The sequence below is a fragment of the Xenopus laevis genome, chromosome 6S (assembly GCF_017654675.1).
Source record: "Xenopus laevis strain J_2021 chromosome 6S, Xenopus_laevis_v10.1, whole genome shotgun sequence".
Classification (NCBI taxonomy): Eukaryota; Metazoa; Chordata; class Amphibia; order Anura; family Pipidae; genus Xenopus; species Xenopus laevis.
In genome coordinates this window covers 1,469,683-1,483,864 of record NC_054382.1, presented here as the reverse complement: position 1 = coordinate 1,483,864, position 14,182 = coordinate 1,469,683, and the positions used below count along the sequence as shown (strand labels likewise).

At 43.4% G+C, this 14,182-nt stretch overlaps 1 protein-coding gene across 3 annotated transcripts; it reads left to right on the top strand.

Annotated features, from left to right (window-relative positions):
• The first annotated feature begins 484 nt into the window (after nt 1-484).
• LOC108695571 (gastrula zinc finger protein XlCGF7.1-like) lies at nt 485-5,668 on the top strand. Of its 3 annotated transcripts, XM_041568219.1 has the most exons (3): nt 485-943; nt 1,576-1,698; nt 4,542-5,668. In XM_041568219.1, exon 3 carries the CDS (start codon nt 4,688-4,690, stop codon nt 5,423-5,425), a length of 738 nt encoding a protein of 245 aa, XP_041424153.1. In that variant the 5' UTR covers nt 485-943; nt 1,576-1,698; nt 4,542-4,687; the 3' UTR covers nt 5,426-5,668. The 3 variants fall into 3 exon arrangements, with proteins under 3 accessions (XP_041424153.1, XP_018079650.1, XP_018079649.1); XM_018224161.2 differs by lacking the exon at nt 1,576-1,698 and having other exon boundaries at nt 593-943; XM_018224160.2 differs by lacking the exons at nt 485-943; nt 1,576-1,698 and adding an exon at nt 1,972-2,082.
• The last annotated feature ends 8,514 nt before the right edge of the window (nt 5,669-14,182 follow it).

Below are 14,182 nucleotides of genomic sequence, written 5' to 3'. Positions count from 1 at the left end.
TACGTCAAAGAACAGCCATATAACCAACATTGGGCACCTGAAAATTGGAGAAAAGGCCCAGAGAGGAGGACTACTTATATGAATAGAACAACAGCCCCTGAAGCTGTACACCGGCAGCTAATATATAATAATTTCACTATACCTCTAGTTGGTCACATGATTACATTCAGCAGAGGCTGCTCAGGTGCGCCCCAATTAACCAGAGTGTTCCCTACTACAATCTATGTTACACAATGACATATGAAAGGATTCAGGTCATCCCCAGTGTAGCAGCAGCCATAACACAGGCCTGGAGCAATTGTTTAGACATTCAGTGTGTAACTGATCAGGTGAGGCTACTCAGGTGTGTATCCAATAAGTCTATTCCCAGATCATTACCTGAGTCTGCACAAACTACTTGTAACAAAATGTAGAGTCAGCTGGAAAGTTCCGAGCACAACCCTGGAAGGTCCGGTCGTGTATCTGATCCCATGATTACACTCAGCTGAGGCTACTCTGATATGCATCTCAGTAGCCAGTTCTGGGAGGTTGCCATTTAACTCTAGTTGCTATAACACTTTCCATAGCAACAATAGGATTCAGTGCATTACCTGGAGTAGAGGTTGGAGCCATAACACAGGACTGGAGATATTCTCTGGAAAACTCAGTGAGTGTAGGTTTTACACAACCTTCGGAAAGACTTGTGAGGGAGGCAGTTGGCTCCGAATTCTGACTCCATTTAAAGAATATCTCCCCGCACAGGGGAACCAAACAAAAACAAAATGGAGGCAGTCAGACGCAGACAACTATGAGGACTACTAACCTTCCACAAAAATACCGGGGTGCAGAGCCACACACCATCGCCACTGGACGCTTTTAGGCTGGCAGGAGGGCACACGGATGGGGGGACAGGCACTTGCTGATGGGGGCCAAGCTGAACATCACTGAAGGCCCCAAATATGAGGTAATGTGCAGGGGAAAAGATCTCCTGGATCAATAAACCCAGTCCCTACGTGCCATTTCCAGACACCTAATGCTTTCCCAAGGTTAAAAAAAACAAAACTATTGCTTTCTATGGAGCAAGGAAAGCAGAAGGGAAAAAGACGCCATAGAGGGGGGTGGGGGGCTTTTAAAGCTTTGGAGGGGGTCCTTGAAAAGAGGTTTACAAGCAACACAGCCTCAATTTCTTCCACCAGCTAATACATTCATTGAGACAATCGTAAATAACGAATAATGTGAATAAAGAGATGAAATATGGATTCCAATGTACATTTTGGGGTCTCTCCGTGCCAGATATTTTAGTAATTCTATGCACAATTCAGATCCATGATACTTCTTGGTACCCAATGATATGTGGGACATAAAGTGAAAGCTGTGAACTACTCATTTTGGGAAAGCTTTGGGTTTGGAGTAGAAAGACAGGCTTTAGATTTGCTCACATCTGTACTTTTTTTAAAAAATATATGGTTATGGGGTAAACATTTGTGGCTTTACTATACATAAAACTCAATTTGGTATATTGTTTTACAAATATTTTTCTTCTTAATTGTAATAAAGTAACTGGTTTCCTATTTTATTTTGTTCTTTATGATTAAGGGTGTGTTTGGGTGAATACTTCAACATCAGGAGCAAAGACCAGCCTTAATACTCCCCAAAGTATTCACCCTGGGGAGAAACCATTAAGCCTCAACTTCGATGAGCCAATTATACTTTTAAGGTGTAAGTGCATTATTTGTATTGAATATATTTATATTTTACTCTGTGGAAGCCTCTTTCTTTTGGTTGTTTATAGAAGCCCAACTCACACACAGTATGTTAAACAGGTGACTAAGGGAATAAAGATGCACCTTTATTATTTTACATAGTTTCACCCCAGGGTGCAAATTAAGGTTGGATCCAGGCTATTGATATCCCATGCTAATTAAGATCCTATGATAAACATGTGACTATGCTAATGAAGGTCGTTAGAGAACAGGAACTCATCAGCCCCCCTTTACATATTGTGGGGGAATCTTTTTACCAAAAAGGTGAGTTAGTTGTGGGGAAGAGACGTGTGGGTACAGGAGCTCTGCAGGCTAATGAGGAGACTCTGCCCAAGGACAGGTAACTATATCAGTGTTTCCACTGATCCCCCCTGAATTCTGTGAATCCACTGGAGTCAGCTTGTGCTACTGAGCCCATTTGTTTCCTCTCATACTGATCACTTATTGCTTTTTTATTCTCCTTATGTCTTTGTGCTTATGGCTCAGTTATTTATGTTGGGGGGATTTATTGGAGTTTATGGTTCCTTTGGTTAAAGGGATCCTGTCATCAGAAAAAATGTTTTTTTCAAATAACATCAGTTAATAGTGCTGCTCCAGCAGAATTCTGCACTGAAATCCATTTCTCAAAAGAGCAAACAGATTTTTTTATATTCAATTTTGAAATCTGACATGGGGCTAGACATATTGTCAATTTCCCAGCTGCCCCCAGTGATGTCACTTGTGCCTGCACGTTGAGGGGCAAATTCACTAAGCGCCGAATGCTAGTGTTAATTCGCTAGCGTTTGGCATTTTCGTTACTTCGCAAATTCACTACCGAACGCTGGCGTAGATTCGCTATTGTTACTTCGCACCCTTACGCTTGGCGAATTTTCGCTACGAACGTAACTACGCAAATTCACTAACGCGCGCAGTGTACTGAATGCTACCTTTTACGCTAGACTTCCTTCGCCACCTCAGACCTGGCGAAGCGCAATAGAGTAGATAGGGATTGCTTCAAAAAAAGTCAAAATTTTTTCTAAGTCCCAAAAAACTCTGGCGTGTTTTCTACATTATTTGGGGCTCCCCTCCTTCCCCCCTACATTTCCTGACTCATGGCAACTTACCTAGACAGTGGGCACATGTGTAGGGCAAATAAAAAATTTTATTTGATGTTTTGAAGGTTTCCCAGGCATTTGTAGTGCTGATACGTATTCCTCCATTGAAATTTGAATTTGGCGCAGTATGCAAATTAGCCTTCGCTAGCGTAACTTCGCTTCACTTAGCGAATCAACGCTAGCGCAACTTCGCAATCTTACGCTACCCCTCTGTGCAACTTCGGATTTTAGTGAATTTGCGGAGCGCTGGCGAAACTACGCCTGGCGAAGTGTGGTGAAGTGCGCCTGGCGCAACTACGAATGTTAGTGAATTTGCCCCTCAGAGAGAAATGCTTTCTGGCAGGCTGCTGTTTTTCCTTCTCAATGTAACTGAATGTGTCTCAGTGGGACCTGGATTTTACTATTGAGTGTTGTTCTTAGATCTACCAGGCAGTTGTTATCTTGTGTTAGGGAGCTGCTATCTGGTTACCTTCCCATTGTTCTTTTGTTTGGCTGCTGGAGGGAAAAAGGGAGGGGGTGATATCACTCTAACTTGCAGTACAGCAGTAAAGAGTGATTGAAGTTTATCAGAGCACAAGTCACATGACTGGGGGCAGCTGGGAAATGGACAATATGTCTAGCCCCATGTCAGATTTCAAAATTGAATATAAAAAAATCTGTTTGCTCTTTTGAGAAATGGATTTCAGTGCAGAATTCTGCTGGAGCAGCACTTACTGATGTGTTTTGAAAAAAAAAAATTCCCATGACAGTATCCCTTTAATGTTGTATTGCACTTACTGTGGGGTTAGATTTCTGTTCTCAGTTTGTCATTGTGAATTTTTCCGGGAAGAACTGCTGCTTCCAATGGGGATCAGATAGGATCTGTGCAGCCACTGGGACAGAATGTTCTGTTATACAGATAGCTAGAATCTCAGCTGCCATAAAGCAGGACAGGACTGCTGCTTCCAATGGGGATCAGATAGGATCTGTGCAGCCACTGGGACAGAATGTTCTGTTATACAGATAGCTAGAATCTCAGCTGCCATAAAGCAGGACAGGACTGCTGCTTACAATGGGGATCAGATAGGATCTGTGCAGCCACTGGGACAGAATGTTCTGTTATACAGATAGAATCTCAGCTGCCATAAAGCAGGGCAGGACTGCTGCTTACAATGGGGATCAGATAGGATCTGTGCAGCCACTGGGACAGAATGCTCTGTTATACAGATAGAATCTCAGCTGCCATAAAGCAGGGCAGGACTGCTGCTTACAATGGGGATCAGATAGGATCTGTGCAGCCACTGGGACAGAATGTTCTGTTATACAGATAGCTAGAATCTCAGCTGCCATAAAGCAGGACAGGACTGCTGCTTACAATGGGGATCAGATAGGATCTGTGCAGCCACTGGGACAGAATGTTCTGTTATACAGATAGCTAGAATCTCAGCTGCCATAAAGCAGGACAGGACTGCTGCTTACAATGGGGATCAGATAGGATCTGTGCAGCCACTGGGACAGAATGTTCTGTTATACAGATAGCTAGAATCTCAGCTGCCATAAAGCAGGGCATAACACATAATTTATCTGACTTATGGTGATGACTATGCCAAACTGTAAAAAAAACTTAATTACCTAAAATACAAAACCAAAACTTAATACACATTTTTTAGTGAATGACATTCTAAATAATTTTTTCCTTTTTTTTACATATTTTCATCAAATAAAGAAGAGGTAGAGAAGCCTCAGAAGCCAATGATTGTGATTCTTTGGATAAAGACAAGAGACCATTAGACTGTGCAACTTCTCCAACACCAGCAAATCCTCACATTGGAAAGAAACATCTGTATCAGACTCAGAATCACCATCATTACAATGAACATTCCCAACTCCCACAAGGAACGTTCCTCAGTGGAACAAGAGTATGAATGCCCAGACTGTGGGAAGATATTCTTGAAGAAAAGGCAACTTTATACTCATCAGAAAATTCACACTGAAGAAAACAATTATGTATGTACAGAATGTGGAAAATGTTTCTCTCTAAAGAGATATCTAGTTGAACACCAGAAGATTCACTCGGGAATAAAACCTTTCATGTGCACTGAATGTGGTAAAAGCTTCTGCCATAAGCAAAACCTTCAGCAGCACTTTATGACTCACACGGGGGAGAGACAATTTCCTTGCACAGAATGTGGGAAAAGTTTCTCTCGAAGGAGTCATCTAACCCAACACCAGATGATTCACACAGGAATAAAACCCTTCGTTTGTACTGAATGTGGAAAAACCTTCGCCCAGAAAATAAATCTTCAGCACCACTTTTTGACTCACACCGGAGAGAAACTCTTTCCTTGCACAGAATGTGGCAAATGTTTCATTTCCAAGGCTGAACTCACGAAGCATCAGAGAATTCACACCGGGGAGAAACCGTTTTCTTGTACAGAATGTGGGAAGGGTTTCAGTTTAAGGAATCGCCTCACGAAGCATCAGAGAATTCACACGGGACAGAAAACGTTGCCATTCAATAGATGTGGAGAAACATTCTCTTCTAAGAAGAACCTTCCACCACATATGAGAATTTTCCTACAAGAACGTTGTTTCCCTTGCACAGAATGAGGCAAAGTGTTGTCCACAAATAGAATTGTTATCAACCATCAGAGACTTCAAACACAAGGAACTTTCACATGTACAGAATGTGTAAAACCTTGTGATAAAAATTTCCCTCCAGGCTCTTCCATGTCAACATTACCTATTGGCTACGGACGCATCTCAACAAGCACTCGCACTAACGTAGGCACTAATGGATTATTTGTATGGAAAACATATTACTCAATAAATGTTCTTTTAGTAACTTGTTTTTATCAGTCTCTTATATTTTATTGCTTGTTAAGAGTTTTAATCCCTTTTCAGTGCCCTTAAAGGGATACGGTCATGGAAAAAAAAATGTTTTCAAAATGAATCGGTTAATCGTGCTGCTCCAGCAGAATTCTGCACTGAAATCCATTTCTCAAAAGAGCAAACAGATTTTTTTATATTCAATTTTGAAATCTGACATGGGGCTAGACATTTTGTCAATTTCCCAGCTGCCCCATGTCATGTGACTTGTGCCTGCACTTTAGGAGAGAAATGCTTTCTGGCAGGCTGCTGTTTTTCCTTCCCAATGTAACTGTGTCTATGTGGGACCTGGATTTTACTATTGAGTGTTGTTGTTAGATCTACCAGGCAGCTGTTATCTTGTGTTAGGGAGCTGCTATCTGGTTACTTTCCCATTGTTCTGTTGTTCGGCTGCTGGAGGGATATCAGTCCAACTTGCAGTACAGCAGTAAAGAGTGACTGAAGTTTATCAGAGCACAAGTCACATGACTGGGGGCAGCTGGGAAACTGACTATGTCTAGCCCCATGTCAGATTTCAAAATTGAATATAAAAAAATCTGTTTGTTCTTTTGAGAAATGGATTTCAGTGCAGAATTCTGCTGGAGCAGCACTATTAACTGATTCATTTTGGAAATTTTTTTTTCCCCCCATGACAGTATCCCTTTAAGGACTCACCCTGGTGGTCTAGTGGGTGGTGGGGTCTCCTGCCATGTGCTGCCGTGTTCCTCCTGTTCAGGTTCTCCTATGGCACATGCGGGCATGCGCTTCCGGGTTTATGCGCCGGCGTGATGACGTCATTGCCCTTTGGCGCGAAATTCAAACTATTTAAGGGGATTTCAGTGTTTAGCACATTTCCCGTTGTTAGGTTCTATTAGCTAGTTCATGGTGCTTAAATCTACTTGAATCCTCCCTGCGTATTGACGCCATTGTTGCTTCACCACAATCTCTAGATTTCTTTAGAAACATGGGCGTGGGCCTTTTCTCCCTTAACTCTCTCCACTCTCTTCCCCTCTTTCCCTTTGAGGTCTCCCCATCTCTTTTGCAGCTTCTTAGGCTGGATAGGATCGTGTAAGGGTCTCTGAGGCGAAGGTTTTGTGAAGGAGAGTATTTGGAGATCAGAGATGAAATATAGGGAGGGGTTTCATTATTAAGGGCCTTGAATGTGAGTGTTAGTAATTTGATTCTAGAGGAGATTGGGAGCCAGTGAAGGGACATACATATGGGAGCAGCTGATGTTCTATGTAACAGTGTTTGGTAGAGAATTCTCCCGAGCTACTGAATGATTTTGTATTCGGTGCTTGAATAAATTTCTTTCTCTGATTGAAACTTTGAATGAGCAATGGCTGTATCATTGGAAAAGTCACTCACAACGAGGTCCTGACCCAACAACTCCCTCCTTTGAACAAGACAGTCTAACAAATAGTCATTGTGAGGCTAATTGCCAATGTAGATGATTCTAGTAAGAGAGACCGTGAGGTTGAGATGGTGGAAGTGGATATTGTGCCTATTTAATGTGTATTCTTTGTATCACCTGACGAAGGGGGGACGCCCTCCGAAACGTTGTTGATGCAATAAACACACCAGGGGTAGGACCCCGGTTTCAATCGCTCCGTGTGCCAACCTCTCGCTTCTTCGGGATATTGTGCTACACAGAGTAGATGCAAAGTGTCAGGTATGGTGGGCTTCTTGTAGAAATACTTGCAGTGAGAATAACACAGGAGGATATGACTCAAGGAAAGTAAATAAAGCTCCAATGATGGATTGTCAACTCAACAATACCTTAAAGTCAAATGTGCAGTTTAACTAGAACAAATCCTAAAGAATTCGGAACCATATTTATTCCATATGGCAGCGGGTGATGGGAGATGAGCTCCAGAAGATTTATATAACATATTGATAGGTTAAAGGAGAACAAAAACATTCACACCAACTTTCATTGTCTGATTGGCCACCACAAAACCATTTAGTACTGCACTCATTATATGGCAGGTCTCTGTTTAACGCCTGAATTCACACTTACAAAAAACATTTTTTCCATAAAGATAATCAAATTGTTCTCTCCCTCCCATATCTGCCCTGTGTTTCACATTTGGCATATGTTTGATTAAACAAGACTTCTATATATATATCCATCTCCTAGAATTTTACAGTAGCAGAAGGTTACAAGATACTTCTAGTGTAACAGCCAGGAACATTTTAAACAAAATGGCGGACATGAGGAATTTTTTTATTAATACAGAATATATAATGTATAATTGCAGATAGAATTTGGTAGGAGGGCTAATAAGACTGTACTGGCTTTTTCTTTATTCTTCATTTGATAAAATAGACTGAGGCATTTATAGCTGGGCCTAATAAAGTGCTAGTTAATGTGCTTGTAAGGTGGTGTAATACATTTTAATTAAATGGTTCCAGTGGTTATTAAGATTGTTTTCAGGGAGGATATAATTCCAGAAGGAAGTAGAGGGGAGGCGGCCATTCTAGCAGTGCAAGGGAAAGAAGCCATTCTGCTGGGTGAGATCAGGCAGGACTGTGTGTTAGACAAGTGTATATTAAAGGACAAGGAAAGGCAAAAAAATAAAATCCCATTTTTACTTTAATGAAAAACAAACCTATCTCCAATATACTTTAATTAAAAAATGTGTATTGTTTTTATAAGAAACCTGACTGTATGCAGTGAAATTCTCCCTTCATTTACTGCTGTGGATAGGAATTCTCAGACGGTCCCTAACTGCTCTGCAGGGAAACAATCATACTTATGTACAGCAGGGGGAGCCCCCGCCTTACTTCCCAGCCATGCAGAACTCAAGCAGCTTTGTTTATGACGATCCCTAAGCAGCCCAGACCACACTGAGCATGTGCACAGTCTTGGTCTTGCAAAGATGTATAACAAAGTTACAAGATGGTGACCCCCTGTGGCCAACTTTGAAAGCATAAATCATTTGTTTGATTAGGCTTGTGGTGCAGTAAGTTCATGTTTATATTTAGTATACAAAATACAGCATTTCTAGCCTTATTCTATTTTAGACTTTCCTTGTCCTTTAAGTGGATTATTTATTAACCCGCAACTTTTTTATTGTAAGGGCTGACCCTGGTGGTCTAGTGGCCTTCAGGGACAAACGCCGTGTGGTTCCTTTCCCTCTGGTGACGGTTTCCACTATGGTGCGCTTCCGGGTTTTACGTGCCGTTGTTAGGTCTAATTTGATTAGTTCCTGGGGGCTTTATTCTGTGTATTGATCATGGTTTTGACCCTTGCCTACCTGACTATTCTGAACTCTGCTGATACCGAACCTTGCCTGCCTGACCTTGCTTGAACTCTGTCTGTACCGACCCCGGCCTGCCTCACCACACTATCCCATTTGATCCTTCTGAAATTGGTGTTGCCTTCCATCCTAAATCCTTGGCAATGATTGTGCCCCTTTGCTCGTCCAGAACTCTTGCTTGGCTCCTCTCATATTAAGACCTGGTGGCATCTGAGTAGCTGAGGGCTCCTCCTAAAGCCAAAGGCGGCAGCTAAAGGCAGAAGCTGATCCGAGACCGGGAGCCTAGCACTTGTTCTGCATTTAGGGAGCCGATAGTGACAATCAGTTTTGATACTGAAAATCAAAAAAATCACAGAAGAAAAACCCACGATTTTTTTACGTGATTTATTATGCCCTGAATCTGTTCCAAAACTCCATCTAAAACCTTCCGAATTCATGTAAAAGTCAATAGTTTTAAGATTCCACTGCCACTGAAAAAATGCAGAAAATGTAAAGTTTGGTGATACCTTTTATTGGCTAACTGAATAAGTAAAAATTGCAAGCTTTGGAGCACCTAGGCCCTTTCGTTAGGCCTGAGGAAGGGGGGCAATTTTTACAAGCTGTCCCCTTAACCATCTGAAGCTGTTTTAACCCCACAAAATATTCATGTTTTATTTCCTCAAAGCCTCAAATTTTTTTTGGTTTTCGGGCATCAAACTTGAAAAAAATCGTGGTTTTAGCGAGACAATCCAAATAAATGGTGGTTTTTAAGAGACAGTCCAAAAAAGTTGCGGTTTTTCTCTCGATCCAATTTTTTTCAAGTTTTTTTAAATAGTAAATAAGGGTAAATCATGGCTCTAGTTTGATTGGATTTAAAAAGAGATTTTGATAAATAACCCCTATGTGTTGGAAGAATAAATCTGGTTAAGAGGCCAAGTCTTTCATATGTTTTCTTGAACTTTACATGTGAATTCCTCCCTAACAAGGGGAAGAGATCAGCCCAGGAACAGGAAGTATAGGGAATCTAAAGATTTATCTGACTATGGGAGGAGATTGAGATTAGATTCACTTACCCCAGGGGCAGTTTCCTGTCTGACCATAGGAAAGAGAACAGCCCAGGAGCAGGAAGTACAGAGAATCAGAGCTCTGTACCTGGGTAAGTACTGGGGGAGATTGGATTCACTTACCCAGGGGGGGGTTCCTGTCTGACCATAGGAAAGAGAACAGCCCAGGAGCAGGAAGTACAGAGAATCAGAGCTCTGTACCTGGGTAAGTACTGGGGGAGATTGGATTCACTTACCCAGGGGCAGTTTCCTGTCTGACCATAGGAAAGAGAACAGCCCAGGAGCAGGAAGTACAGAGAATCAGAGCTCTGTACCTGGGTAAGTACTGGGGGAGATTGGATTCACTTACCCCAGGGGCAGTTTCCTGTCTGACCATAGGAAAGAGAACAGCCCAGGAGCAGGAAGTACAGAGAATCAGAGCTCTGTACCTGGGTAAGTACTGGGGGAGATTGGATTCACTTACCCCAGGGGCAGTTTCCTGTCTGACCATGGGAAAGAGAGCAGCCCAGGAGCAGGAAGTACAGAGAATCAGAGCTCTGTACCTGGGTAAGTACTGGGGGAGATTGGATTCACTTACCCAGGGGGGGGTTCCTGTCTGACCATAGGAAAGAGAACAGCCCAGGAGCAGGAAGTACAGAGAATCAGAGCTCTGTACCTGGGTAAGTACTGGGGGAGATTGGATTCACTTACCCAGGGGCAGTTTCCTGTCTGACCATAGGAAAGAGAACAGCCCAGGAGCAGGAAGTACAGAGAATCAGAGCTCTGTACCTGGGTAAGTACTGGGGGAGATTGGATTCACTTACCCCAGGGGCAGTTTCCTGTCTGACCATAGGAAAGAGAACAGCCCAGGAGCAGGAAGTACAGAGAATCAGAGCTCTGTACCTGGGTAAGTACTGGGGGAGATTGGATTCACTTACCCCAGGGGCAGTTTCCTGTCTGACCATGGGAAAGAGAGCAGCCCAGGAGCAGGAAGTACAGAGAATCAGAGCTCTGTACCTGGGTAAGTACTGGGGGAGATTGGATTCACTTACCCAGGGGGAGGTTCCTGTCTGACCATGGGAAAGAGAACAGCCCAGGAGCAGGAAGTACAGAGAATCAGAGCTCTGTACCTGGGTAAGTACTGGGGGAGATTGGATTCACTTACCCAGGGGGAGGTTCCTGTCTGACCATGGGAAAGAGAACAGCCCAGGAGCAGGAAGTACAGAGAATCAGAGCTCTGTACCTGGGTAAGTACTGGGGGAGATTGGATTCACTTACCCAGGGGGAGGTTCCTGTCTGACCATGGGAAAGAGAACAGCCCAGGAGCAGGAAGTACAGAGAATCAGAGCTCTGTACCTGGGTAAGTACTGGGGGAGATTCACTTACCCAGGGGGAGGGTCCTGTCTGACCATGGGAAAGAGAACAGCCCAGGAGCAGGAAGTACAGAGAATCAGAGCTCTGTACCTGGGTAAGTACTGGGGGAGATTGGATTCACTTACCCAGGGGGAGGTTCCTGTCTGACCATGGGAAAGAGAACAGCCCAGGAGCAGGAAGTACAGAGAATCAGAGCTCTGTACCTGGGTAAGTACTGGGGGAGATTCACTTACCCAGGGGGAGGGTCCTGTCTGACCATGGGAAAGAGAACAGCCCAGGAGCAGGAAGTACAGAGAATCAGAGCTCTGTACCTGGGTAAGTACTGGGGGAGATTGGATTCACTTACCAAGGGGGAGGTTCCTGTCTGACCATGGGAAAGAGAACAGCCCAGGAGCAGGAAGTACAGAGAATCAGAGCTCTGTACCTGGGTAAGTACTGGGGGAGATTGGATTCACTTACCCAGGGGGAGGTTCCTGTCTGACCATGGGAAAGAGAACAGCCCAGGAGCAGGAAGTACAGAGAATCAGAGCTCTGTACCTGGGTAAGTACTGGGGGAGATTCACTTACCCAGGGGGAGGTTCCTGTCTGACCATGGGAAAGAGAACAGCCCAGGAGCAGGAAGTACAGAGAGTCAGAGCTCTGTACCTGGGTAAGTACTGGGGGAGATTGGATTCACTTACCCAGGGGGAGGTTCCTGTCTGACCATGGGAAAGAGAACAGCCCAGGAGCAGGAAGTACAGAGAATCAGAGCTCTGTACCTGGGTAAGTACTGGGGGAGATTGGATTCACTTACCCAGGGGGAGGTTCCTGTCTGACCATGGGAAAGAGAACAGCCCAGGAGCAGGAAGTACAGAGAATCAGAGCTCTGTACCTGGGTAAGTACTGGGGGAGATTCACTTACCCAGGGGGAGGTTCCTGTCTGACCATGGGAAAGAGAACAGCCCAGGAGCAGGAAGTACAGAGAGTCAGAGCTCTGTACCTGGGTAAGTACTGGGGGAGATTGGATTCACTTACCCAGGGGGAGGTTCCTGTCTGACCATGGGAAAGAGAACAGCCCAGGAGCAGGAAGTACAGAGAATCAGAGCTCTGTACCTGGGTAAGTACTGGGGGAGATTGGATTCACTTACCCAGGGGGAGGTTCCTGTCTGACCATGGGAAAGAGAGCAGCCCAGGAGCAGGAAGTACAGAGGACCAGACATCTGTATCTGGTCATGGACTGGGGAAACCAGAATTACTTGTCCAGGTGAACATTCTTATCTTATCAGGGGTAGAGAGCTTTGGTTATAGGAACTTACCATAATACACCGTACTGCACATATACCATACACCTGGACATTTCTGTGAGTCCTAACTAACTTTCACCATCTAAATCTCTTACTGAAACATTGGAGGATGATTAAAAGAAAATGTATCATAAATATCCCTGTGTGGCTGAAAGGAATGTGTATAATGTCTCTCTAGTTACATAGGGTTGAAAAAAGTCCATCAAGCATGTACTTGGAAAGTGTAATCATGTCCCCTCTCATCACGGATAGTCCCCTCTCATAATTTAAAGGGATACTGTCATTGGAAAAAAATTTTTTTTCAAAATGAATCAGTTAATAGTGCTGCTCCAGCAGAATTCTGCACTGAAATCCATTTCTCAAAAGAGCAAACAGATTTTTTTATATTCAATTTTGAAATCTGACATGGGGCTAGACATTTTGTCATTTCCCAGCTGCCCCTGGTCATGTGACTTGTGCCTGCACTTTAAGAGAGAAATGCTTTTTGGCAGACTGCTGTTTTTCCCTCTCAATGTAACTGAATGTGTCTCAGTGGGACCTGGATTTTACTATTGAGTGTTGTTCTTAGATCTACCAGGCAGCTGTTATCTTGTGTTAGGGAGCTGCTATCTGGTTACCTTCCCATTGTTCTGTTGTTAGGCTGCTTGGGGGGGGTGATATCAGTCCAACTTGCAGTACATCAGTAAAGAGTGACTGAAGTTTATCAGAGCACGAGTCACATGACTGGGAGAGCTGGGAAACGGACAATATGTCTAGCCCCATGTCAGATTTAAAAATTGAATATAAAAAAATCTGTTTGCTCTTTTGAAAAATGAATTTCAGTGCAGAATTCTGCTGGAGCAGCACTATTAACTGATTCATTTTGAAAAAATTTTTTTTTCCCATGACAGTATCCCTTTAACTCTTCCCTCCCTCTAACCAGTTTAGTTGCACTTAGTCTCTGCACTCTCTGCAGCTCTATATCCATCATGCGTTGCTGCTGTAGGAGAGTGAGGCTTATGGGGCAGATAATGAGATTTGCCTCTTCACTTTCCCTGCCCCTAAGGCAAATGCCTTTGCTAAAAACACAACGGGGTCATTTATAAACTTTGTGTATATTTTTTCGCATATCGTTGTTTTGCCCATGTTTTACCCTAGATGCTTAAATGACACTGATGTGCCTGTCTTTACGGTTTTTGAGACTTGCGGAGAGTATTCCCAATGACTCGCAAATGACATGGGTGTTTATGTGAGTGCGGCCAAAGTGCGTAGTCGTCATACTCAAACATAGTGTTTAGCCAATATTTTTTCCACATCAAAGTTCACCTCCCATTATAATGTAAAAACTTCTCCACCTGCACCCACTAGTTCTGAACTAAAATGCTCTACTTTCTGTTATCAAACTAGTTGGGTTGGTACCATTGTATTCCCAGGGAACGGAGAATCCATTTATAGTTGGGTCTACTCCCTGTCCCCAGGATGAAACTGGCAAATATGAGAGGTAATTGAAAAAAAAATGTTTTGCCCATTAAGATGTAAGTTTATGAGAAAAAAAATTAATGCACTACACCTACTAAA

Coding starts and splice junctions, on each gene's coding strand:
- LOC108695571 (XM_041568219.1), top strand. CDS start 4,688: ATGAACATTCCCAACTCCCACAAGGAACGTTCCTCAGTGGAACAAGAG.